The 25,457-nt window shown below is 56.5% G+C and overlaps 1 protein-coding gene across 4 annotated transcripts; it reads left to right on the plus strand.

The window, feature by feature from the left end:
- The first annotated feature begins 697 nt into the window (after positions 1–697).
- TP73 (tumor protein p73) lies at positions 698–24,284 on the plus strand. 4 transcript variants are annotated; one of them, XM_059829814.1, is made up of 12 exons: positions 698–736; positions 4,561–4,806; positions 17,765–17,951; positions 18,067–18,182; positions 18,670–18,779; positions 19,226–19,368; positions 19,835–19,923; positions 20,248–20,372; positions 20,722–20,876; positions 21,044–21,176; positions 22,169–22,262; positions 23,964–24,284. In XM_059829814.1, exons 1-12 carry the CDS (start codon positions 698–700, stop codon positions 24,282–24,284), a joined length of 1,758 nt encoding a protein of 585 aa, XP_059685797.1. The 4 variants fall into 4 exon arrangements, with proteins under 4 accessions (XP_059685797.1, XP_059685798.1, XP_059685799.1 ...); XM_059829815.1 differs by lacking the exons at positions 20,722–20,876; positions 22,169–22,262 and adding an exon at positions 20,459–20,483 and having other exon boundaries at positions 21,063–21,176; XM_059829813.1 differs by lacking the exon at positions 698–736 and having other exon boundaries at positions 4,573–4,806; positions 20,725–20,876.
- Positions 24,285–25,457: the final 1,173 nt, after the last annotated feature.

Genomic DNA, 25,457 nt, shown 5'->3' on the forward strand with positions numbered 1-25,457 from the left:
GGTGGGAAGGAAATCTGCCTGGTTGCTCCAGATATCTGTCTATCCATCCATCTATCCATGTCTATCCATCTAGAGATCTATCCATATCTGTCCATCTAGAGCTCTGCCTAGCCACCTATCCCTGTCTAGCCATATCTATCCATATCTAACCATCCAGACAGGGAGAACTCCATATCTCTGAGATATGGAGCTATCTCAGCGTCACTGCATCATCTGGTCGATGCGAGGGCAGCCACCTCGGTCTGCTGGTAAAGGGTGCCAGCCAAATGGCTTTCCAGCCCAGCGCGGCTGCGAGCAGCTTTCTGGAGTGGAATCTGGCCGAGTTTGGTGATGGAGCTGGACCCCCGCTCTCCCTGCAGTGGGAATGGTTGGTATCGCCCAGTCCATCACTGGGCAAGCTGGGGCCTGCCCTGTGCTTTAATGAATAGTCATGAGGGACAGAAAGGGGTGGGCCCCGTTTTGTTGTTGGATGCAGCTAGTTGACAGAACTAAGGGAGATGAAAAAAGCAAAAAAGCCAACACACGGCGGCACACAGGTGGCCAGCACAGCATCCCTGGCTCTGCCGGCCCCGGCCCTGCTCCCGCGCTCCCTCATTCCACCCGCCTTCCTGCCCCAGCCGTCCCCGCCACCGCCCCGACCCCATGACTCCCGTGGCAGGACACTTCCCAGCGCTCTGTGAATCCCGAGACGACTAAAATGCTGTACATTAGCGACCCGATGCAGCATTATACCACGGTAGGTGCTACTTGTTATTTACGGGTTTTGCCTTGCTGCTTCTTATTCAAAATCACCCTCTGCCACCGAGGCAGGAGCCGGGCACAGGCTCTGGCTCTGCCTGCTGAGCCTCCGTGCCTGCCGCTGCCCGGGACGTGCCAGGGGCTCGACATGGCGCAAGCCTTCCTCCATCCCGCGGCTGCATGGAGGAGCTGCGGCTGCTCCAGCCCCGGCTGTGAACCATAACCTGTGTCAGCGTGGGATGCTGCAGCCTTGGCGGCTTGGTCAGCATTGCTCTCTTGCTTTGCCTGATCTGGCGCTTGCAGAGCCCAAGGTGCAATTTAAACCTTGGGTGCAAAGGGCACAGGTTCCCTCACCCCGATACATGCAGACAGGAGGGGTGTTAGCTGGAGCATCTGTCCAAGGAATGCCCCGTCGTGCTGGGCACCACCAGCACCAGTTTGTCTTCCACTGGGGACCTCCTCAGCCGAGCTCACGGCATGCCCCCGCGGCCCCAGGCAGGCTTTCCTTCCCTGAAGTCTCTGGGAGGGTACAGCAGATGAAACGGTACCTGCTCGTGCAAGCGACACATTTTCAGCCCTGTCCTGAAGCGCTGAGGTTGCTTTCTCAGTCAAAAGGGTTTTGTGTCTGCTCGCTGGCATTCAGAAAAGTTAGGTACGGGCACAGATGCTGGTAGAGATAGAAAGGTGCGGTGCTGCCCTTCCCGACAAGGAATTACCTCATCCCTCTTTTTTGTCTTACATGTGTTGGTGTAAAGCCCATATGTATGGGGTTTGTTTTGTACTGTAGTGCTGTCACTTGGGAGGTCGTTGCTGCAGTCATCTCAATATGTATGTATGTGTGTGGATAAACATATGAGTGTATATGTATATATTTACAGACACACACAGGCACACTGTGTTGGGTTTGTTGACACAGACATACACACACAAACACTCATGCCTTCGATTTGTTTTTTAAGGGAATGTTTCCAAAATTTAGTCAATTTTTAAAAACAACTTAGTCATTTTTCACCCTGCACCTGACTTTGGCTACCTCTGCCAGCGGATTTCCGAAGCCCCGGTACTCGGGGTGCTGCCTGGTGCTTTGTGCTGGCAGGGGAACCCGGCTCGGGGCAGCCAGCCCGGCTTGCAGAGGTGATGCTCTGGGTCCCGTGTCTCCTTCGTGTGCGAAAAGGTTGCCATTTTCCCTGAGGGAAGGCTCTCTCCCGCGCGGAGGTCGGGATGCTCTTCTCTGGGTCGGTCCCGATTTACCTGCCCATTAAGCTTTACAGCCGCAGGCTTCAGCTGCTCGCAGTCCTGGCTCTAAGCATCGCAAACTCACAAAATCAAGCAGGGATGACTTTTGTGGAGTTTTTTTTCTGGCTGCTTCCAAGGGCCGCCTCACCCCTAGCCTGCCCTGCAGCTCCCGAGCTCATGGCTCCTGAGCAGCAGATATCGCCGGGAGGCGAAAGGCTTCCCGGTTATTTCCCATTCCGGCAGGAGGTGAGCAGCCGTGGGAGCACAGGCGCCGTGCTTCGCCGGGCGGTCCGGACGTAGCCTGCTTTTCCTGAGTACGCACGTACATGTGCAAGGGTAGCGCTGCAGATCGCCTTGTTTGCTTGTCAAGTGCGAGCACTTACTCTCCATTCATTCCTAAAAAAGGCACGTGGCTGGGCCCAGGGCGTGTGGGCAGCCTCTTCCCCGGGGCCCTTCCCCTGTCCCAGGAGAACAAAACAGCTCAGTCGTGATGCTCGTGGATTATTTGCGCCATGGATCAGCCCTGACAAGCAGCAATCCCTTTTCCCCTTGCTGCTCTCCTCCTGCCTGATGCCTGAGCTTTGCTTTTCAAGGGTGACTTGTGCTGCAGCCTTCCAGCCGCTGTCACCCGCCACCGGGGCTGCCCTGGCCCTGCCGTCCCCGCCGGCAGCCGGGCAGTTTGCCGGCTGGACGGCCAGGGCTTTCCATGCACAATTTTAACGCCTGTTTTGCTGAAGTTTCTTGTAACTTTTTCTCCAGGGGAAGCCTGGGATTGTGGAAAGCTTGGATGGGGGTGGTTTGTCTTTGGCAGGGCTATTTATAGAGTGGCGAGAAGGAATAGAGGGGTTTGCACACATATTTTAGGGGAGAAAATGGCTGTATGTGTAAAAGCAAGCCAGATCTTGTTCAGCATTCCTCCAGTTAGTCACAGGCTCCAACGACCTTGTGAGAGATGCAGACAACAGGAGAAGTTCCCTGGAGAAGGATGATTGCCTTTAAACCATTATACATCGTAGATGTTTGGGTGAGGTTGGGATCCCAAGTTAAAACACGTCTCCTGATTCCTGAGCTGTGAGCCTTGCAGCCCTTCGGAGGAGAAGGCAGATGGCTGAGCCTGCTGGCCTCGGGGACGGTGGCGGCCGCCTTCCAGCAGCTCCTGGATTCCCAGAGCTGCCCCAGCGGGTGCTGGTGGCTGGAGGGACAGTCCCCGCCGGGGCGCAGGGGGAGGTGGGTGGCTGCTGGAGCTGGGTGAAGGGGGGAGCGCAGGCGGGTGGCCCCGCTCCTCCTCTGACACAGGGTGCTGCGGGGAGTCGGGGCGACAAGCAGCAATGCAACGGCCGCTGTGCGTGGTCACCGGCGGGGCCCAGGCAGCCATCGGCAGCACCAGCCTGTGGGACTGCCAGCATGCTGCCGGCTTGCAAATGCCGGGAGAGCAACCCGTGAGCAATTTGGGAATTGCAGATTTCTGGGGAAAAAAACATCCCAACTGCTTTGAGAAACAGTTACGTTTGGGATTTGGGTTTTTTTAATATTAATTTATTTCTCTACCACGGAAAAAATGATTTTTTTTTTTTTGTCCAATTTTCAGATGAAAGATTAAGGCCGCTGTAGCTATGCGGCTTTTGAGAACGTAGCTTTGCTTAGGCTATACCTGCAGATAAAAGAGCTGCCAGCTCTTACTGGAACTATCTGACAGTAATTGGTCAGAAGAGGAATAAGAAAAAAAATTGTAAAAAGCCAGGATTTGGTCCAGCAGGTCTGGAATAACAGCCAGTACATGCACAAATTGGTGCGTTTGCTCCGTGATCTTACTGCAGTGTGCTGCATCACAGCTACGTGCTTTGTAGGTTTGAGGTTTTCCCCAAATTAGCCCTGGATCAGTGAAAGCCACTGAAAGCAAACATCCCGGCTAGGAAATGAATTACACAAACCACCATTCAGAGCTGGCTCTTCTTAGAGAAACACTTCCAGAAGTGCTGTGCACGTGTACATTCGCGACAAGTGAATGCATCCGGGAGACGTCTGGAAAACAGGTCGGACGTTGAGCGATGCAGTTGCAATGGGAGCGATGCCTTCGTCAGAGGGCTGGCGGTCGCCTCACGCTGGTGCCGAGTGCCAGGGCAGCCTCCCCGAGCCGCGATGCTCTGGCCGCTGGAAGGGCCACCGTCGAGCCGAGCCCGGTGCGCAGGACGGGCCATCACTCCCCATCCCGCAGCGGGCCATCTCCCACGCCTGAGCGAACCCCAGAAGATCCCTGCCCGGTCCCCCGCTGGCAAAAGAGCGGCTTTGCACAGCCAGGTGCGCTAGAAATCCAGGGATCTCGGCGCCCTGCTGCCTCCAGTGAGAATGGAGCTGGTAGGAGGGGGTGATTTAAGTGTATTGGGTTTATCCCTTGCACAAGTGGTGACCTGTTCAAAAACCCAAGCGACCCAGACCAGCTCTTTTGGCTGGCTTTCCCGCACGCTGGCCCTTTAAGGAGGCTGTAACAGGACACCTGGAGCCCTGGAGAAGTGTGGCTGAGGTTTCCATGTCTCTAAACTGGCTGGTGTTTTCTTTTTTCCCTCCTCCCCTTTTCCCTTCCTCCAGTCCCAGTTCAATTTGCTGAACAACAGCATGGATCAGAGCATCGGCAGCAGAGCAGCCTCCACCAGCCCCTACAGCTCCGAGCACACCTCCAATGTCCCAACGCATTCGCCCTACTCGCAGCCCAGCTCAACCTTCGACGCCATGTCCCCAGCTCCCGTCATCCCCTCCAACACTGACTACCCCGGTCCCCACCACTTTGAGGTGACCTTCCAGCAATCCAGCACCGCCAAGTCAGCCACCTGGACAGTAAGTTGCATGTCTTCTTGCCTTCGCTAGAGAGATGCTTGCTACTGCAGACGGGGTTTTCGGCTGGCCGGCCACAAACACCCAAATGTCTCGGTGGTGCTTTGCAGCAGGACGCAGAGGGCACGCTTGCGTGGGGCGGCTGCAGGATGCAGCCACCACCCGATGGGGACTTCGCCTGCAGAGGTGGCCCCGGCAAGCAAAACGTGCAGGGAACATCAGCGCTTGCTTTTCAGGGATTTTCTCCAACAGAGCTGTTAGGCACAGCAGTTCAAATGTAACTTCTCTTGCAGCAATTCGCTGAACTGCGAAATGTCCTGGGGAAGTACCTGCCCTGTTCTTGTGGTGCTTCCCTACACGTTTGCCAGCAACCGCTGTCAGAGGCGAGGCAGTGGGCGAGATGGACCTTTGCTCGCATCTACTGGGGCCATTCTCAGCTTTGCTGCAAATCCTTGCTTGTCATTTACAATCCTTTTTCATCTCCTATCAGAAGAGTAACTTAATCTCTAGATGTCACAGCAAAATAACAGAGTAGGTTTTTAATCACAGAGGGATCGCTGCACGGCATCGTACTGTGTGGGATGTGGGTGCCGCAGCCTGGTCCTGGGGAGCGGAGATGCATGTTTGGTCCACTGCCGGTCTGACCGCACGTCTGCAGCCCGGCAGAGGAGTCCTCTGCAGATCAGGGACCCAGAACGGGGCAGAGCGTACGAGGGCTGCTTTGCTTTTTGTGGCAAAAGGTCCTAAACTCACACCCTGGTTCCTGGCTCAGTGTAGCGCCGTCCCTATTTTTAAGAAAAAACGGCACTTGTGGCCGGTGTCGGAGGCATTTCTGCGGCGGACGCCTCCCTGAGCACCTGGGAGAGCTGCTCACCAGCACGCTCCTCCGGGAAATATCAGCAGAGCAGAAAGGCTGGGACGAGACAACTGACACAATGAGGGAGCAACGGGGTTTCCTCTGGGGCAGTGGTTTGACATTATCACAAAACAGGCAGAGCAGACCAGGAGCGATATATCAGCCCGAGGTGTGATAATGACTTTTATTTTTGGAAGCTGATGTGTTTAATTGCTTTTGTGCAGGCAGACCCCCGGCCGTGGCCGGTGGGTGCTGCTCCGCTCGCTGCTGCTGGCGCGGCACGATGGGCTGCTCCCGGTGTGTCATGGTGAGAGCGGGCAGGAGGGGACGGGCTACGGCAGCTGCCGCAGCGCCGGTCTGTCTCCTGCAAAAACCAATGGGCAGGTGGCATTGGCAAACCAGCAGCAAGCCGGCAGTGAGCTGGCATTTGAATGCAGCCAAATTCATGGCTGGGGCAGCGGAGCAGCTTCCCTGTGTCCGGTCACTGGAGCTTCACGGCTTCACTGCTGCGTCGCGCTGACCGGGGGCTTGGGACCAGCACCGCGATCAAATACGACTTGCCCTCAGAGGAGCGGTTACGTCTTCACTCTTTTCCACTGTCTTTCCTTGCAAGATGTTGCTAAAGGATGCATTTCATTAGGTGCTGAATAAACTGAAGGTCCTCAGGGTAGGACGTGACTCCTACCCCTGTTGGGGCATAACTCATGTCAGTTCAAAGTAAAGCTGCATAGGACCTGCACAGGGAAAGGAGGCATTCCCGTGCCACAAAAGCATCCGAATGGAAACCGAACCCACAATGATGCAGGGTGTCTTGTCCCAGCTGTCCCGGTGTGGAGGGAGGAGGACTGGGAAGTGTCTGATGCTGGTTCGCCACTGTCCCCAGCTAGCAGTGCCTGGGGGATGGCTTTGGGATGGAGCGGACACAGCCGCGGGCCGGGCTAGGCTGGGTGCTGCAGGACGCCCTTGGACAGCTCTGCGGACAGGGTGTACTCATGCATATCAAAGATGGAGAGAGCACCTCCTAAAGATATGCTCTGCGCTCACTTTAGTTAGCAGTAAGGAAATACCCTTTCCTCCTCCCAGACGACACATGTTGCAGCTGCAGGGAGTAAATAAAAAATGCCACTAAGGTCCCTTTGGCCGGTTGTCCCCAGAAGAGCAGAGGGAGCAGCAAGAGGCTCCCCGAGGCAGTGCCACACTGCGAGGGAGCCCGTGACAGCCCCCTTCCCTCGCCGGAGCCATCCCAGCCACCTGGGATCTTTCCACAACTCTAACTAAACTGAGCCCAGACTGTCTCAGCATCACCACGTGCTGACCGTGCTCCTGAGCTGTTGTGTTCTACTGGGACACGCAATCAGGCCAGGATTGCTTTTTTTCTCAAGCCTTTGTGTTAAGGTCTCCTTTGTGCACCGGAGCAGCCAGTGCCACATCGATGCTGTGAGAGCCCTCCTAGCCTCGGGGGAGCAGCTGGACTCGAGCAATGCCCGGCGAATGTGCCATGGGCAGCCGTAAGCACCTGCGAGGATGCGCCCGCGAGCCAAGGCTGGGAGCTGAGGCTGCCGAGCGCGCGGCTGCAAGGGGGGGGGCTCCTGGGAAGTGGTCCAGAGCGGAGGAGTTAAATGCCGGAACTGGCTTTAATACTTGGCAGGGCAGTTGGTGAGGTGTGCGGACCTCTGAATTGTGGTACTGGGGTGATTTTGCATCCCCCAAAAGCAGGCTGGCGGCAGGACTGGCGCCCAGCAGCCCACATTTCACTGCGCTGAAGCTGAGCCTCGTGAACAGAAGTGGGTCAGCAGCATCTTGCATCCTGGAGAGCGCGGGAGATATTTCATTTGAAATAGTAATTTCTGCAGGACTGCTGACATGGGAGCAGACTGTCCGGCTCACCAAGGTTGCCACGTGAAGAACGGTCCTGCTGCAGTGACAGCCAGAATCGCTCCATGACCTCCCGGCTGATGGCTGTCACAGCCACGCAGCTGCACGTTTTGTGCTGGAAGATGGGGCTGCTGCCTTCCTCCCACTCGCCTTGAGCTCTGCATTACCACTGCCATGCTGGAAACTCTGTCCTGGTTAAATGGGGAAAGGAATTCAGCAAAAAAACATATGTTATATATTGCCAGACAGTCAATGTAGAAATAATGATGTCTGTATGCAGTGTGATTCTCTACAGAGACTGTGAATGTGTATGTAGCAGCACACAAGTAAGACTAGGAAAGCTGTTGGGAAATGCAGGCCCTTGGGAAGGAAAGCTAAATGTGTGGTCAGTAGGGCTGGGGACAGTGACATCTGACAGCTCGGTGACGGTCCAGCCAAGGGTAGCTGAATTAATCATCTTGGTGCGCTAAAGGACACGCATGGTTTGATTCAGCACTTTGATTCAGCAAAACACACTGCCTATTTCATCCGTAGCTAGGGAAGCCTCATGGCTTTTGAATACTTTAACTGCCCCAAATAATTTACACCAGGACCATTGCAAACGTTGACCACAGGTTTGTCGGAGCCACCTTGCCAGGCAGCATTTTGGAGCAGCGGGGAGCCCTCCGCTCCACAGGAAGGCTCCGCCAGACCGGCCGCTCCGAAGGCTTCCTGCAGTCTGGGGTCGGATCACGGAGAATCCAGCCAAGGAGGGACTGACAGCTGGTGCACAGGCAATGCTGAACCATACAGTTTGATGCGAGTCGTCTTGTCAAATGATTTGACATAGCTTTTTGATACAATCATAAGCTTTGGTTGATGGAAGTGCGTAGCCCCATAGATTCCTGGTTTTGAAGGGTTTTGACTGAATCCCTCTGGCTATTCCCCTGGGAGCGTTGGCGTTAGCCATTCTCCCGCGCTTAGGAAAGGAGGCTCCTAAGGAGCCCAGGGCTCATGGCCAAGGACCGTTTGGAGATGAGCTGTCTGCACAGTGGGGTGGCTTGCTCTACAGGGGCAGGGCAGGGAGCATCACCCGGGCAGGGGGAGCAAGGGATCACCGAGCCCACTGCCCTCGTGTGCAGGTCTCGTGTCCGCACTTCAAACCCTCTGTTGACAAAACAGAAAAGGTTTGGGAGGGAGATCCAAAGATGAAAGATTTGGAACAGATGCCTTGTAGGGCGATACCCATGAAACGTTCTGCATGAAAGGTCTCCACGAGAAGCGTAAGGGTGGCTTGATTGCAGTCTGCATAGGAGATGGTTTCTGATAGCAGACGGCTCTTTAATCTAATAGAAAAAGACATAATGAGATCCAGTGCTTGGAAGCTGAAGCCAGGCAAATTCAGACTAGAAACAAGGTGGAAATTTTTTAACAGTGAGGATAATTAACCATAGGAACAATTTACCAAGGAATGCGGTGGATTCTCCAACTCCTGAAGTATTCAAATGAAGAGTCTGCATATCTCTCAAAAGATAAGCTGTACTTCAAGCAGACACCGTTGGCCCAATGCAGAACGAGTAGGCAGGGGTCTTAGGCCAGCGGTGTAGGGATTCCAACCAGAGATCATCAGCTGTTCTCTCTAGCCTTAAAATGCTGAATTTCTAAATTTAGGAAATGGGTGAATGGAGAAGGGGCAAAGACTTGGGACAGGGGTTTGGTACTTGCGTTACCAGAGCCAGGTCTGTCCTTGCAGAGGAATGCAGCGGGTGGGTGACATTGGGTGTCCCGACTCCTGGGCTGGGCTCTGAGCACCGCACGTTGCCATAAACTCTGAATCGAAGCAGCCGCGCTGGTCTGTGCTGCGGGAAGCCCTCCAGGCTGCCGCCGCCTCCCTTTTCATTTTTAATGGCCTTCTTATCAGCAGAGAACAATGGCCAGATGCTGAAAATAAGGTTTTCCCTGTAGGTTCGAAGCCCCACTCTGGTAGGCTGCTTTGACGGGGCTGGGAGGAGGACCAGGAGCTGCGGCGCTGCAAGACAGGGCATGCCGGCAGCCTGCCTGTTTGTTGGAAGCTATCAGGACTCTCGGTTCCCCGGAGCTGCCCATACACGCTAGAGCCGTGAGCCGATCTCGGCTGTTTTCTCACAGGCAGCCCCTCGCCACGCCAGCCAGCTGGTAACTGATAGATAATTAGTATTTTTCTCAAGTCAAGTTTGTGGCGGATCGGCGCTCCCTCCCCTCTAAAATGCTACCACGTGCGCCAGAGCCAGCAGAAGTGTTAATGGGGTCTTTGGCCTCCCGTGGCCTGGCTGCAAAAGGATGCGGGGGCTCGAGCCCCCGGAGCGGGGCAGCTGCCCGGGCTCGCATGGAGTCCCTGGAGCTGGGGGGAGACGGACAAACCTCCGAGCTAAGCAGGCAGGGGCTCCCCTAGGCTGGGCACAGGCGCAGCGGGGTCTGGGCCACGTCCAGGGTCTTGCCTGCTGCTTCGGGGAGCAAACAGCCTGCGGTGGAAAGGCTGGAGAGGTTTAAAGCTGAGGTGAGATGCTCCTGCTATGATGGACGCTGTCCAGCAGTTACCCACAGCAAACCTGCCCACATCCCAGCGCTTGGCCAGGGGAGATTGCCACATTGAACTGGTTCCAGTTGCTCTGTAGATCTTGCATCTGGAGCCTGGGCACTGGGGAAACAGGGAGCTGAAATGGTTTGTCTGATGCTAACTGAATGAGGAGGATGGAAATAAGCGGTGTGGCAGGAGATAGGTTCTGCCTTCCTGGTTGCTGTCTGAAGCTTGTTGGGGTAGAGGCGGTTGTAAAGAGGAGGGAAAACCTTCAGGAGCATCTATAGACAATGAGCCCACTCTTCAAACTCTCTCTGGCACCTTCCCTGTCCAACAGCAGCGGCCTGGAGATGAGCAGGGGGCAGGCATGGCCCAGTACACTCTACCTCTGAGCCATAAACATCTTTGTTTTTATCTGAGTAGCTGGGCAGAAGAGCATGGATATTTTGGTGTGCCAGAAGTAGGAAAGCAACCTCAGCATCAGCCTGCTCCAAAGCCCATTGAAGCCAGCCCACTGGAGGCTTTCCACCAGCTTTCGCAGGGCGTGGATGAGGCTCCAGGAGCTCCAGACACAATGGAATTAAGAAAAAAGGCAAAGGAATTCGGTGTGCGATGTTCCAACACGATCCCGCTATCAGCTCCACTATCTCGAACGTGTATGGTATGCACAGGTCAAGGGAACGACTTACTGGCAACTGCTGCTCCGGCGGGAAGGCAACGCTCTCCTGCAGGGACTGCTGCGGAGGTGGGAGAGGACGCACCGGGGAAACGGGGTTGCTCTGGCCAGCTCCTCTGCGTTGGGATCTGAAACACGCAGGGGAGGTGGGGACGGACAGACCTGCTGGAGGAACTGAGACAATAAATAGGCTGCAGAAGGAAACGCATGTCCATGCTCTGGCCCAGTAGCGATCTCAGGCGCTGGGTCCAGCAGAGCCCGGGGGAGCCCGGTGGCTGCATCTCAGTGGGTCAGGTAGCGGCGCTCCCTGCCTCGGCTGCACGGGCCGAGTCCTTCGGGAGCGGACGTGGGGCCTGCTGCCGCAGTGCTGGGAGCGGAGGGTTTTACCACACTGGGCTGCATCCTGCGCCACGAGAAGCCCGGCTGGAAGCGTTCCTGGGAGCCCTGACATCCAGCGCCTAAAGGAGGGGGGAGACGGATGCTGTGTGTGCCCTTGGTAAACCACGCTCTCTGCCTCTGTCCACTCCAGGCAGCGGCTGTAAGAAAGCAGGAGAAGCAGCTCCCTCCTGCCAGGGATGCTGCGGGAGGTGGTGGTCTCCCCCTGAGTCCAGATCTTGCTGCTCTGGATTTTGCATTTTGTTTCCAGCAGTGATTCCCAAGCTCAGCTCAGCCTCCTCTTCCCTCCCCTCCCAGCTTGCTTCCCGTATCTGGTCTTGATAACGCAGCATGAAATAACTGCCTGGCTGGATTTTCGGCTTCCTTTTTGGATGAGAGGGAACTCCAGCACCGGCTTGGTCAGAGGACCCGAGTATCCAGACACACAGAAGGACTCAGACTTACTAGAAGAGATTAAAAGAACCCCCGAGCGTGCCAGCGCTGGCTGGTTGAGCGGTGACTAAGAACGGCTGTGATCCTGGTTGGCAGTTATTTTAAGGATGTGCACTCTGGGGAAGGAAGGGAGAGGACTCCTTTGGGGGTGAACCAAGGGATTTTAATTAGCAGTAATGGCATGATAATAAAGGTAGAAGAATGCAGGCTGGAGCGCACGCAGCCTCTGCGCTCTGTCTGCTGTGGGGGCAGCCCCGGCCCCGAGACGTCGCCGGTGGTCCAGCGCCCATGGGAGCGGGGCTGGGGGCCCTGCGGGTGACGGGGGTCCCCTGCAGCTGCTGATGGCCACGGTGGGCAGAGGGGCTCTGTGCAGGGGGCAGGGGGGCTCTGCCAGGAACGGTGAGACCCCCCCATCCTGGGCAGGGCCGGCGGTGCCCTGGCCATCACGCCGAAGCGTCACCACCGTGATGCCGGGACTGCGGACACGGGGAGGCGGGTGTTGGGGCATCCCGTACAGCCGTCCCCTGGGCAGCGTCTCTGCTGCCCAGCCCGCCCGTGCGGCTCGGGCACCGGCGGATGCTCCGCTCTCGCGCATCAGTGATGCACTGGACATATTCGAACCCAGCTCGTAGTAAATGAGCAACAAAGTAGCTTTGGGAGGAACTGCCAGCTCAGTGAGAAGCTATATAGGCCGGTGATTAAAAAGTGGTTATTAAAAGAATTAGAAAGAAAAAATTAGCTCTGTAGTCGGCATGTCTTCCAGGATCTGTCGTAACAGATTCGTCCGAGCCGGTTAACGGTATTTGCGGTTTGCAAGATGCTACATGTCTGAGTAAGATGACAGACACATTATTATCACCTCTCCGCTGCGATCTGTCCGAACCTGTCCCAGGATGCAGCTCCGCAGCTGCTTGCTGGGGAGCGCAAGGAAATTAGCAGCCGGAGGCGGCACTTTTCTTCTCTCTCTCTTGCCAGGCTAGTGGCTTTATTGGGATCCATTGACTGCAGTCCTGGACACGTCTTGAGTAGAGCTAATGAGGAGACTGGAATGTAGAAGAGGAGGAGGAGGAGGCTGGTAGGGAGGAGGGGGGAGGATTTGTGGAAAAAGTAATTGTTGAGCAAATCATTTCCTTCTAGAGAGAAAGGAGGACTTGGCTGCAGCGCTCCCGAAGCAGGCAAGTCTAGACGCTTCGGTGTCAACAGTTGAAGATAAATAAGATTTTATCAGCTCCGAATCTGTTGGGACACATCCTCCTAGCGGTTCTGCTGCCCAGGGAGGGCTGGGGGGAGATGGACTTCGCCGGTAGGTCCTTCTGCGCAGAGGATTCAGGTTATTTTCCCTGCAAGGCTGTCAGCATCCATGGGGAAAAACACCTCTCCCACTCTTGCTTCTTGCGCAGGAGAAGTAGCTACGGGTCCAGGCAGTGCGGTGGCCTCATCCAGAGCGGGTCCTGGGTGTTTGTTCAGGGTGAGCAGTAGCAGATGCTGAGACTTAATTTTAATGCTCCTTCACAGCTGCAGCCGTATCAGTCGCCATGAATCGTTGTGGGGCATTAGCTCATTTGGATCTTGCGATGTGCAAACCATTTCCTTGGATACGGCGGCAGCGGTACCAAGATAACCTCAGCAAACCCCCGCCGGGGCCGATTGCACCACGGGTCTCTGTCGCTCTGGTGTACTTATTTCCCATTACGTTCGGCAGTGATGCAGCGTGGTCTCCATCTCGCCCAAGAAGTAGCTGCGTTTCAATGCGGAGGTGAAGGAAACCCCATCTAAAGACACTTTGGGGTACCGAGTCCCTAGAGAAACAGAGGTTAATGCTGATATACTGCTAGTGTTTAAATAATTTGGCCTTTCCAGTTACTCCTAGGGCTCTGGACTTGCACTGCAGGACAGAGCACAGTAGCGGGGAAGGGACAGCGACAGAGGTGGCATTATACTTTCACCCCAGTAGATGAGGGCTGACATTGAAAGCTGCAGAAAAAAACCCAGAGCAATATACGTTCTGCAGGTTTATGTAAGCTTCAGGTAGATTGCTCAGTGCTATTACTGCTGTTTGCTGTTTATACCGTACCAGCACCCACAAGCCACGCTGACACGTGAACCTGCTGTGCTCTGCAAGCGTGTGATAACAGACACTCTCCGACATTTTCTGTGAACAGAGATGACCTTAGTAATAACGTCAGTGGGGAGGCAGACACTAACGGTCCAAAGCGTAGAGCAGGAACTGAAAATAAAGGCAGGAGGTGCCCAGGGGCAGAACGTACCCAAGCTCTTCTGTAGATGTGGAAGAAATCTTGGGGCTGAGGTCTGGACGTGCTGATGCAGCAGCGCTGGGGAAGCATTCAGGTGTCCCAAGATGCTGTTCCCGTGCCTGGGAGCAGCAGTGAGTTGGCGGCAGCGTGAGCTTTGGCTGTGACCCAGCTGCCACGTGCGGCTGGTTTCAGGAGGTCAGCTTGTCCAAACGCTGCGGTTGCAGGAAGGATACGAGTGAACAGCCCGAGGTTCACGCTTAGGATGGGTGGCAGAAACATGGTCATGGCAAAAAGAAGAGCACCCAGCAGAGAGGCAGCTGCACCAGTCTGTGTGATTAAATACCGGCATTCTGATCTCCCGGGTTCCACTTTGCAACTGTCTTGTCTTGCACTGGAGGAAAGCGCGGTGCCTTTGTGCTCTCTGCAAGCCGGGCACGTGCACTTCATCTGTGGCTTGTAAAGTACCAGTAAATCAGATTATGTGGCACAGCCCTGCACAGAGATGCACGTGTGGCAGATTATTAGCTAACCATGTAGGAGCAGAGGGACCTGCTCTGCTTGGCACTCCGCTTGGCATCTGAGCAAGACGTGCGTTTTGCTGTCCCTTACAGAGAGCGTACGTTGCCGAGGGCTCTTCCTGACTGAAAACACGGCTGGGGATGTAGAGCCTCCTGGGATCCTAAAAACATAATGCTCATTCGCCCGGTGGCCGTGAACAGGCTGGGTCTGCGAGGCCGGGAGCGCTTGCCCCAGCAGCGGCTGGAGAGGCGGCTGCAGGACGGCTGCACGCCGCGGGGAGCCGGGAGCCTGGCCGCACAGGGCACAGCCCTGACTCTTCTGGCCCAGAGTTCTCAGCACGGAGTTCCTTAAAAGAATAGTTTGTTATTGTGGAAGGATCTTTGAAGGCAATCCTGGAGCTGTTAAGACATGATAAGGTTATCAGTGGAGGCATGCCTGTGTTGAGCGGCAGCCTTTCTCCCTGCGGGGCAATCGCTCTGCTATTTAACAGAGATTTATCCATGTCATAACACGGTATAATGAGAGAATTTGTTACCAAAGAACTTGCCATAATGCACCTCTACTCTTCCAGAGCAGTTTTATTTCCCAGGCATGTTGAGGACTGCCCGGGAATGTCTACATGAAAGGATCCTTTGACAGGAGTTGTCAGTATTTTAACACCTGGCAAGGAAGAGCCCCCCTCCAAATAACCCTTATTTTGCCATGTTGTCTCCTCAAAACGAGGGTGTTAAACCCCTGTCGCACTGCGGAGGAGCAGGTTACATGGGCCACGGCCGTGCGAGAGCTTCCTCTTCCAGCCGGGCAGAGGGGCGTAACTGCGTTCCAAGCGGAGCCCGTGCTTCCAGCTTAGGCACAGTCCATGCTGGAGATGCAGGATGGCACCCGGGAAGCTGACCTGGCTGCAGAGTCAAGGTGTGGTCGCAGTCATCAGTGCAAAATCTGGGGATTTCAGTGAAAGGCAGTGTTTCTAAGCATCCTCTCTCTCTGGCCAAGTCCGCACTCCTCCGATACTCAGGATTAATTCTTGCTGCCAGATTCAGCTTTGTGTTATGCCTCCCGATCGCACCCTCTAACCTTCCTGCTGTCTCTAGCGCAGAGCGGGCTCCGACCCCCGGGACGCGTCCCCCGCCAGCCCGCTGGCTTGCCTCCCTGGGAGCTGGTACCTGCTGCCGGCCGACCATTGCTCCGGCACATCCTCGCCACGCAAGAGCTGCTACAGTTTGCCTCAGCAGAAGCCTCTCCCCTTTATACCTTCCCTGAACTTCCCTAGAAATACCGCCTGAAAACCGTTTGTCCTGTTCGCCTCTTCAGCGGCTCCCGGGTGGAAGGAGCCCATCCAGCCCCGGCAGGCTCGGTGGGAGCCTCCACGGGCCGGGGATGCTGGCTCGGCCCCCGGCTGGATCCACCCCTACAGAAAGGGCAGCGGGATCGGGAAACACAGACCCCTCCTGCCGACCCGCCTGATGCGCGGGTGCGCCGGACTGGGCTGACGGCCGGGGGAAGACGAGGGCTGAGCCGTCCGTGTCAGCCCCCTAATGCCCTCCCAGGCCTGGGCGAGCGGCTGGCTCCCTGCCGAGCCTCCTGCCCCCGGCTTCAGGCAGCCCCGGCTCAGCAGCGGAGCAGGGGCTGACAGCACAGCGTCAGTGAGAGCCTCGCCAGCCTCTGCACACCTGTATTTGGATGGCTCAGGACAAGCTTTAACATCCTCACAAATACTCTGCATGGTGGTATTTTTTTGGCATCGGGCGTTATGTTGTGGGGATGAGATAAAATACTTTGAGCAGGAACATGCCCTGCCATGCAGGGACTGGCTTCTCTCTGTGCGGCAGGGGTGGGCTCTTGTATAGCAAACACATTCTTTGTGAGATGGAAAACAGCATGGCACTGGTGAGGTGGAAGGGAATCGCACATCCCCACACCTGGGAGCCGAGACACGTGATTTCTGGAAGGTGAAGGACAGGCTCTGCCTCCCCCACCCCTCTTCTCGAAGCAGCGTGCAGCCTCCTCCCGCCCAGCACATGCCGCCAGCCCCTGCCTTGCTGCAGATGATCGCTTGTAGTCGGCCTGGACCCGGGACCGGCGCTGGCTCCCTGCCCCGAGCAGAGCTGCCCGGGCGCCGTGGCCGAGGGGCTCAGCCGTGCTGCAGAGCTCCGAGCAGGGCTGGCTCGCAGGCACGCTGCTCTTCCCTTCCCATTTTCAGAGGCCACCAGGAGCTTCCCCCGTGCTCAGCAGGTCCACGGTCCTGCAAGAGGAGTTTGCCTGTTGCTCCCGACCGAGCAAATCCCATTGTGCCCTCACAAAGAGTGTTTTAGTGGTCAAGGACCGTTTTCTATTAACAAGCGACTCCGGGCGCTGCCTCCAGCTGCCTGCAGAGCATCCTCCTCCCGGCCAGCCTGGGGGAGCAGTCCCCGCCATGTCCCCTCTGCGAGCCACCGCTGTCACCGCGAGCAGCTGCAAAGGATCGAGTCATGGTCGGGACAAACCACGCCTGTGTCACGTGGGCTAGTCAGAATTAAACTGCGAGGTCTTGCATAATTAGCTGTGATTCTGTTAACGATGTTAAGCACGATTTCCTTAGGCTGCGGTGTGTCGGCAGCCTCGGCAGTCCCAGCCCTCGGCTCAGCCAGGAGCTGCATGCGATAACGGACTCAGGGTGACATTTCTGAAATGGGCTGAGTGATGTATGAACGAGGGTTTACGCTAATTTTCAGCAAGATTTCCTCTAAGTCACAGTATAGCGGGTGCTCCCACTTTGCTGCAGCACTTAGGCTAGCCGGGAAACCCTTCCTACAGCGCCCGGCCCTGGACGCAGTAGGTGGTTGTATCTGGTTTATGTGGAAAGCGGATACGATGCAGTGTGGGCGAGTTTGGTCATATGTAAATATTTCCAGGGAAGAACAAATATTGAGCCTAGAGAATAAACAGTTACGGCAAAGACAGGCTGAATTTCCTGGTCACTCACCCTACGACGCACTGGGACCGTGCGGTAGCCGTGTGCAACGCGGTGATCCGTCATGGAGCTGCCACGGAGCCCGGGCACTGCTGGGGCAATTCCCTCTGCCGGTACACGGAGCAGCTTTGCACTGGCACGGTCCCTCCAGCGTGGCTGTGATATGATAGGCGGTAATTGGTTTTATAACAAGTCATTATTTTAATTTGCTGCTTTACTACCGTGTTCGCATTTCTCTTGGAGTGTTGAGAAAGCAGCAGGTGGGTGGATGAGAGGAGCCGAGGGAACAGAAACGCCTGTCTCAGCGCAGAGAGCATCAGCCTGAGCCCAGCACAAGCCCCCGCGCAGGGAAGGGATCCCTGCGTTTACACCGCAGCAGTGGAGGAAGCCGAGGGCAGGCAGGGGAGCGTCCGCTGTCCCGTCAGGCCCGGTGACATTCACCTGACGGGTGTCTCTTCTTTTCCAGTACTCCCCCCTGCTGAAGAAACTGTACTGTCAGATTGCAAAAACATGTCCCATCCAGATCAAGGTGTCCACCCCGCCGCCCCCGGGCACCATCATCCGGGCCATGCCCGTCTACAAGAAGGCAGAGCACGTCACCGAAGTGGTGAAACGCTGCCCCAACCACGAGCTCGGCCGCGACTTCAATGATGGTGAGTGCTGCTCTGTCGGGGGGGCTGCGCATCCCGCCCTGCGCTGCAGCCTTCACGCGCGCGGGACGAGCATCCCGGAGAGCCGCCTCCGCTAACGCAGAGGTTTGCCTTGCAGGCCAGTCAGCCCCAGCCAGCCACCTCATCCGGGTGGAAGGCAACAACCTCTCCCAGTACGTGGACGACCCTGTGACGGGACGGCAGAGCGTGATGGTGCCCTACGAGCCCCCGCAGGTACCCGGGGCGGGGGGGCAGGACCGGTGCTTACCTCTATCCGGGCAACAGCAGTTCAGCCCGTGCTGAGGGTGAATCTGCTGGTGACAGGGCTGCTTGGTAGGAGACACACTTGTGTCCTGAGCAGGAGTCCTGCCTGCCCTGGCACGTCTAAGGCCACCCCCTGCTTGCTCCCCGCACTGGTGGCCGCTGTGTTCGAGCATCGGCAGCTCCCAGCCCGGTGAAGCATCCCATTCCTGGGAATCGGGGTACAAAGGGAAATCCCCTCCAATCCTGCCCTGGGGGACCCCACAGTCCTTGTAGAGTCCCCTCTTCCCAGCTGGGACTATCCCTGCACCTCCCTTCCCCGGTGCTCCCAGGGAAGCATCCCCTCAGAGCTCCCCCGCTCGCCCTGCCAAGGCGCCAGCCCCACGCCAGGAGCCGGGGGGGCCCAGCCTGCCTCCCCCCATCGCTCCCTGCTCAGCGCCTGCTCTCCCCTCCCGGGCAGGTGGGGACCGAGTTCACCACCATCCTCTACAACTTCATGTGCAACAGCAGCTGCGTGGGAGGAATGAACAGGAGGCCCATCCTCATCATCATCACCCTGGAGACGAGAGAGTGAGTGGCTGTCGGAGCAGGGGTGGGCGCTGCGGGAGGGCTGGGGTCCCTCGGGAAGGAGCCCCGCACCGCAGGGAGCACCCCAGGGGAAGGGGACATGGCAGCCCCCCACAGCCCCAGCCCGCAGCAGGGGAAAGGCTCTTCTCTGCCGGCTAGGAAAAGGGCTGGCACGGAGGGACCGGGGACCCAGCCCAGCGTCGGCTTCTCCCCCTGCAGCTGGAGCCTTCCTCGGCCCCCGGAGCTCCTCTTCCCCCAGGAGCCTGCTGCTGAGGGGCTCTCTGCACCCAGTGCTTCAGGGGCCGGATTGCTTCCTGAGCAATCTGTTCATACGGAGGGATGGGAAGGCGCTTTGCCGGTCTGGTTTCGGAGCTGGACCATAACGCGCTGGACTGAGCCACGACACGCTTCCCCAGCAGAAATAGTCACCGATTGCTCTCTCTTCTCAGTGGCCAAGTCCTAGGAAGGAGATCGTTTGAGGGACGGATCTGCGCCTGTCCCGGCAGAGACCGGAAAGCAGATGAAGACCACTACCGAGAGCAGCAAGCCCTGAACGAGAGCGCAGCTAAAAACGGCAACGCCAACAAACGCAGTGAGTCCCCTTGCCGGGAGAGGGAGGGGGGCTCAGGGCACTGCTCTGCCGCAGCCCCAGGCTGCTGGCCACCACCTGCAGCCCCTTGCTGCTCAAAGCCATGCGATGCTTCTGCCTCAGCTCCTTTCCCATCGCACCCAAAATGACGGTGCTCCAGAAGTTCAGGCTCAAATCCACATCCAGGCACAATGCCTTGACTTTTCTTGGTTAAATCTAAAGCTTATAAACAGGACCCACTCCCTTTTCCCTCCAGAATGCAAAGCTGTTTGTGCAGGCCTTTTGTGTCCAGATATATTTGTTCTTCACTGTTATTACTAATAGAGGGACATCATCAGTGCCCGAACCCAGGTGAACAGCTAGCATCCTGCATGGCTTGAGCTTAAATCCTGCAGGGAGCCAAGGTGCTCCGGCTGTCTCCTGTCCTCCCGAGGACTGCATGCTAACGCTCCTCCTCTCTCCTTTCCAGCGTTCAAGCAGAGTCCCCAGGGCATCCCAGCACTGGGGGCCGGCATTAAGAAGCGGAGGCACGGGGAGGAGGAGATGTATTACGTGCCTGTAAGTGTCGGTGAGCCACACTGGTTGAGAGCTGGGCTCAGGATGGCGGTGGCATCGTCCCCTCTGCGAGAAACGCCTTGGGCATGCGGCGTTGGGCAGGACGGGGTTGCAGAGTCTCCCAGAGGGCGGCAGGCACGGGGGCTGAGCAGAGACCTAGGAGCAAAAGCATCTGCGAATGCACGTGTCCAAGGGAGTCCTGGACCCCCGAATAGTCCCTGCCCACAGTGACACTGCACCTTGTGTGGCTGGGTGGAAAAAGGGGGCCACAAGGAAAAGGAAGGTGGCCAGGTGGGACGGGAACAAAGGGCTTGTTCCCTCCTCCAGGTGCGAGGCCGGGAGAACTTTGAGATCCTGATGAAGATAAAGGAGAGCCTGGAGCTGGTGGAGCTGGTCCCGCAGCAGCTGGTTGACTCCTACCGGCAGCAGCAGCAGCAGCTCCTGCAGAGGCAGTAAGTACGGCCGGAGCAGCCCCCGAGAGCCCGCAGCTGGGAGCGGCCGGGGAGCAGCCCTGGCCCTGGCCGCGTGGCCGGGGGAGCCCTCAAGCAGCCACCCAGCCTGGGGCTGGTCCACTGGCTCGCAGCACGTCTGCCGGACACCTCGTGCTTAGCAAGGGCTGACGCCTGCTATATGGCTGCTATCGGTGCAAAGCAGCTTTTCTGTGCCGCAGCCCGCAGCGGCGCGGCTGCCTGAAGCCTCAGCAGGGAAGTCTGATGGGCCAGAGGGGAGCTCTGGGACGGGGCAGGGTGGCTCCATCCCGCCCGCTGCAGGCTGACCGGCCACTTGGCTTTCCCCGAGCAGGAGTCAGCTGCAGACGCCTTCCTCCTACGGTCCCGTCCTTTCACCCATGAATAAAGTTCACAGCGGAGGAATCAACAAGCTGCCCTCTGTCAACCAGCTGGTAGGGCAGCCAGCGCAGCACAGCTCCGGCTCCGCGCCCAGCCTGGGGCCGATGGGTAAGGTCCTCACCCCGCCGGGCGCCGCGGCCGCAGGCAGGCAGCGGTCCGTGCTCGCAGGGGCTCCTCCTGCCCGTCAGACCCTAGGCTCCCTGCCGAGGGCGGTTATCACGGTCAGGGTGATGTGTAATTAATCTGTTTGTTGCGTTGACATGGCCGCTGCCTAGGACCTGGAATGCTAAACAGTCACCCCATGCAACCCAACGGAGAAATGAATGGGGGCCACTCGTCCCAGTCCATGGTCTCCGGATCACACTGCACCCCCCCTCCACCCTACAACCCCGATCCCAGCCTCGTCAGGTAGGGAAGGCCTCCGACGCCCTGTCTGTCTTGTCCTCTGACGTTTCTTGCTGTTGTCCCTCACTCTAACCTTCAGATCTGTCTAGCAACTGGTCAACTGGCCACTGGTCCCAACTGAGAAATCACTGCTCACGAAATCACATAGACCATTCTTCTCATCTCAGAAACCAAAGCCCAGCTACCTACCAGTTAGAAACCACTATTGCCCTCATATGTCTCTGTCCGGTAATCCATCCTTGCCTAATTAAAAATTAAATCCATCTGAACAAGAGTCTTTTCCTGCATGTCAAACCAGCGTGTAGCTTTGCGAACTTCCCCCTTCCCCTTCCTTACCACCGATGTCTGGAAATCGGTCCACGTGGCTTATTTCCATCAGGAATGCATTAACGGGTCTGCAGCCACTTTTTAACGTTTCAGTCTTTAAAAAGACCACAGACGTTTCGACAGACACCCTACCGAAGCAGGGAGGCCGTGCGTGCAGTTTAACGAGAGTCACATAGCTGCAGCCCAGTGCGATGTACAAAACAGCCCCGCGCCGTCAGGCTGCTCATGGCAGAGACCGGCCTCGCCACCCCGACTCAGGCACGCCCTGACCTCCCCCCAGGTAGCTCGAGCTCCCCCAGGTTATTCTGAGTAAGTCACTCAGCTGAAACCTCTGATGATCAGGAGAAAAAAAATACGTAGTTTTAGGAATGAACGTAGTCCCATGACCTTGACGGGAGGTCACGCTTGGGATGGCAACAGCCCGAGGCAAGAAGCTGGACCGAGCGGTCAGAGCACCCGGGGCGAGCTTCCCCGCCGCCCGCGTGCCTGCCCTTCCGTGCGCAGGGGCGCGGGCGCGCTGCCGAGGCCGCAGGCTGCAGGAGCTCACGGCAGCCCCCCCCGCCCTTCCAGTGACCCGCCGCACGGTTTGCCACTGCAGTGATGGTTGCGAGCACAGCTTTTATTCGTGAGAAGTTAATGCCACTTTATTTTCCAAATTTTTTCTGCAGTTTTTTAACAGGATTGGGGTGTCCAAACTGCATCGACTATTTCACCTCACAAGGGTTACAGAATATTTACCACCTGCAGAACCTATCCATAGAGGTAAATGCTTTGGGAAGATCTGTTCTTACCACTTGTTTCTATCAGCTGTTGATCTGAAAAGCAATGACAAAACCGTTTTCAAGGAAAGGAAAAACTGTGCACCAACCTGTCACACAGAATATATGCTCCCCAAGATTTATGCCTTCCATTTATGCATCCTTCTGGTCCTTTGGATTTAGCAGTAGCTCAGTCGTCGGTAGCCACCACGATAGTCTCAGTTGGTTCTTCTAGACTGTCAGAAACAAAAGAGCTAAAAGATCCCCACGCCAGACCTCAGGTAGATTTTCCAGCTAACGCAGACAAACCAGCTGAGGGGCTCAGCGAAATAACCCAAAGCGCACTGAGCCAGCGGGAGCATCTCCACTGCAGTTCAGTGAGTTTTACGTCAGACTCGGATCTGGTCTTACTTCGTCCCCTGTTAATCTTTAAGGCAAAAGAGGCTGAATAAGGGAGTCAAACCCAGGGCACTCGCATCAAGGGGACCCTGGAATGAAATAGCCCAGGTCAGGCAAAAGCTGGCATGAAAAACGGTATGGGGGATGCTAGAAGTACCTGAGCTTGCACGGAGCGTCAGCCCTCTGCTGCTGCCATCCTCAGTTAAAGCGCAGTCTCTTGGTGATGATATTGAGGGTGGCACCGAAGCAGAGGCTTCCCCAGCCCATCAGGGTAACAGGAAGAAGGGAAAAAAAAATAATCTTAAACCTTTGAGCCACAGCAAGCCCTGTAAATCCCAGAGTTGGTGTTTTGGCTGAGACAAAGCTCCTGCCTGATCCCGTTTTGACCCCAGGCAGTTTGTAGTAGCTGTTGTCTACCTGGCAGCTACAATAAAACGTGCGACTGCGCGTTGGTGATGCGGCTGTCGGAGACACGATGATTTTTCATTGGTAGCTGGGGCCAGTTGCATAACCTTAGCCTGGTTTTGGACCATTTTCTGAACTAACTCCGTGACCGTCCGTAAACTGTCAAGGGAAACGTTTGGTATGGCCAAAACTTGTATCAGATTGCTGAGCTGTGTGTCCGAGTCGGCATTTGTAATTACTAATTGCATACTCGCTGTCTTCCCTAGTTAACACTCATGTGAGTCTCTCTGTTTGGCATTAACATGGGTCTCTGGCAGCTCTCTGCTACGACGGTGTTTGTTCTGGTGCAGGCCCCCCAGTCCCGAGGTTATCGACCTCGTTTGGCTTTACGACCGCAGCCCACAGCATCGTAACAGCCTGCTGCTGCCCGCACGGGTGCGTCACCGCATGAGGGTGGCCGCTGGGGCAGGTGCTGCTCCTGCCTCCCGGGCCAGGGCCGGAGGGGAAGCCAGCCTGGATGACGGCTCCTCGCCAGGCGAACAGGCGTGAGGACGCTTCACGTGCTGCTCTGCAATCTGCGTCCAAAGGGGAAAGGGGCCCTCCCTCCCATTTTCACGTCAGTTTGATGCGAACCCACCCCCCAAAAAAAGAAAAAAAGTTTCTAACCTGCAAAGCCATGTTTGAGTAACTGGTCAACCGGCCGTTGGTTATGAATGAGAAATCGCCCGTGGGGGACGCACCCGTGGGCTGGGTGCCACGACCCAGGGGAGGTCCGGCCCTGCCGCCGCTGGGTGCTCGGCCGTCGTGCCCATGCACCCCCCTGAAGCACGGGCTCGGGGCTCGCTCTCGCCGGTACGGTCGCATCTCTGCCGGCTATGCCTCAGCATCCTTGTTCTTCCAGGACCTCGGAGCACTGAAGATCCCGGAGCAGTACAGGATGATCATCTGGAGAGGTCTGCAGGAGCTGAAACAGAGCCATGACTATGGGGCCCAGCAGCTCATCCGCTCCAGCAGCAACGCCTCCACCATCTCCATCGGCAGCTCGGGCGAGCTGCAGCGGCAGCGCGTGATGGAGGCCGTGCACTTCCGCGTGCGCCACACCATCACCATCCCCAACCGCGGCGGAGCCGACGAGTGGGCAGACTTTGGGTTCGACCTCCCGGACTGCAAATCTCGCAAACAGTCCATAAAGGAAGAATTCACAGAGGGAGAGATCAACTGAGGGGCTCCAGAAGGCAGCAGCAAGAGACCGGGGGGGGGAATGAAACGCCCTATGAAAAATATTTTCAGCCTTGGGCATCTGGAAAAGTGTAATTTTGTTGTCTGGAGGGGAACTGCAAGCTGTGTGAGAAAACACGGACCCGAGCCACGCAGGAAGCGCCTGCCCCGGAGAGGAAACGGCCGTGGCTGCGGCAGAGGGGAAGAGGGCGGCTGGGCCAGCTCACCAAAGGGAGCGCGGCTTTCCTGCCCACCCACGGCAGGGGAGGCACCCGCCGGCGCTTGACGCTGCTTTGTGTTTTACCAGAGGATCCCCGCGTCCGACAGGCGCGGCGTCAAGATGGCGCGATTTTCGCGAGAGCAGCCTTCCTTACTGCTTACCTACCCCCGTTCTGTATTCTCCGCCCTGTCCAAGCCCGCCAGGCCTTTACCGCTGTAAAAAGGACTTAGCCCTGACCCGCTCCATTTTCTGTACAGACACCTGCCAGTGACTGGGGAAAGCCACACAGTCTGCTTTCCTGACGGACTGCCAAAAGTACCCCCTTCCTTCAGTTCTTTGTAGAGCAGAAAAGAACCTGTTTGTCAGTTCCCGATGTGTTCATGTACTTAACTATTTATGTATATAAACAGAAGCAAATGTACATACAGTATACTCATTGTGGTGTAAGGAGAAAAAAGATTTATTTTCATGTAAGCTATAAAAATTGATACTTACTCCTGAGACACTGTAGTGTCAAGTAAATTAATTTCATGTTCTAGCATGTAAACATGCAGAAAATCATGTCTCCAGCCTTATCTATTCAAAATTCCATTTTTTTTCCTCCTCTGGATATCCTTCACACAATTGCAGAGGAGGGGGCGAGCCTATGAATCCTCCTGGGAAGGCAGAGGTCTGGATAATCCCTCCCCGCTCCATGGGGGGAGGTTTGCAGACGGGTTAGACCTAGCGAGCCGGAATGCGGGAGGTGTAAATTTGATCCTACTTTGGAACGAGGAGATGGACTGGGTGACCATGTGAGGTCTTCCCAGTTTTGTTTTCTGTTTCTGGTCATTTTTTCCAGGCATAATTTGTCTGTTGATTAAGGCTGGAAAAAAACCTTAGCAGAAAGCAAGGACGCAAGCAGGTGTGTTCCCTCTCCTAGTAGCGACCACACATTTTGAAAGGCGACATCCCACA

Source organism: Gavia stellata, chromosome 27 (genome assembly GCF_030936135.1).
Source record: "Gavia stellata isolate bGavSte3 chromosome 27, bGavSte3.hap2, whole genome shotgun sequence".
Classification (NCBI taxonomy): domain Eukaryota; kingdom Metazoa; phylum Chordata; class Aves; order Gaviiformes; family Gaviidae; genus Gavia; species Gavia stellata.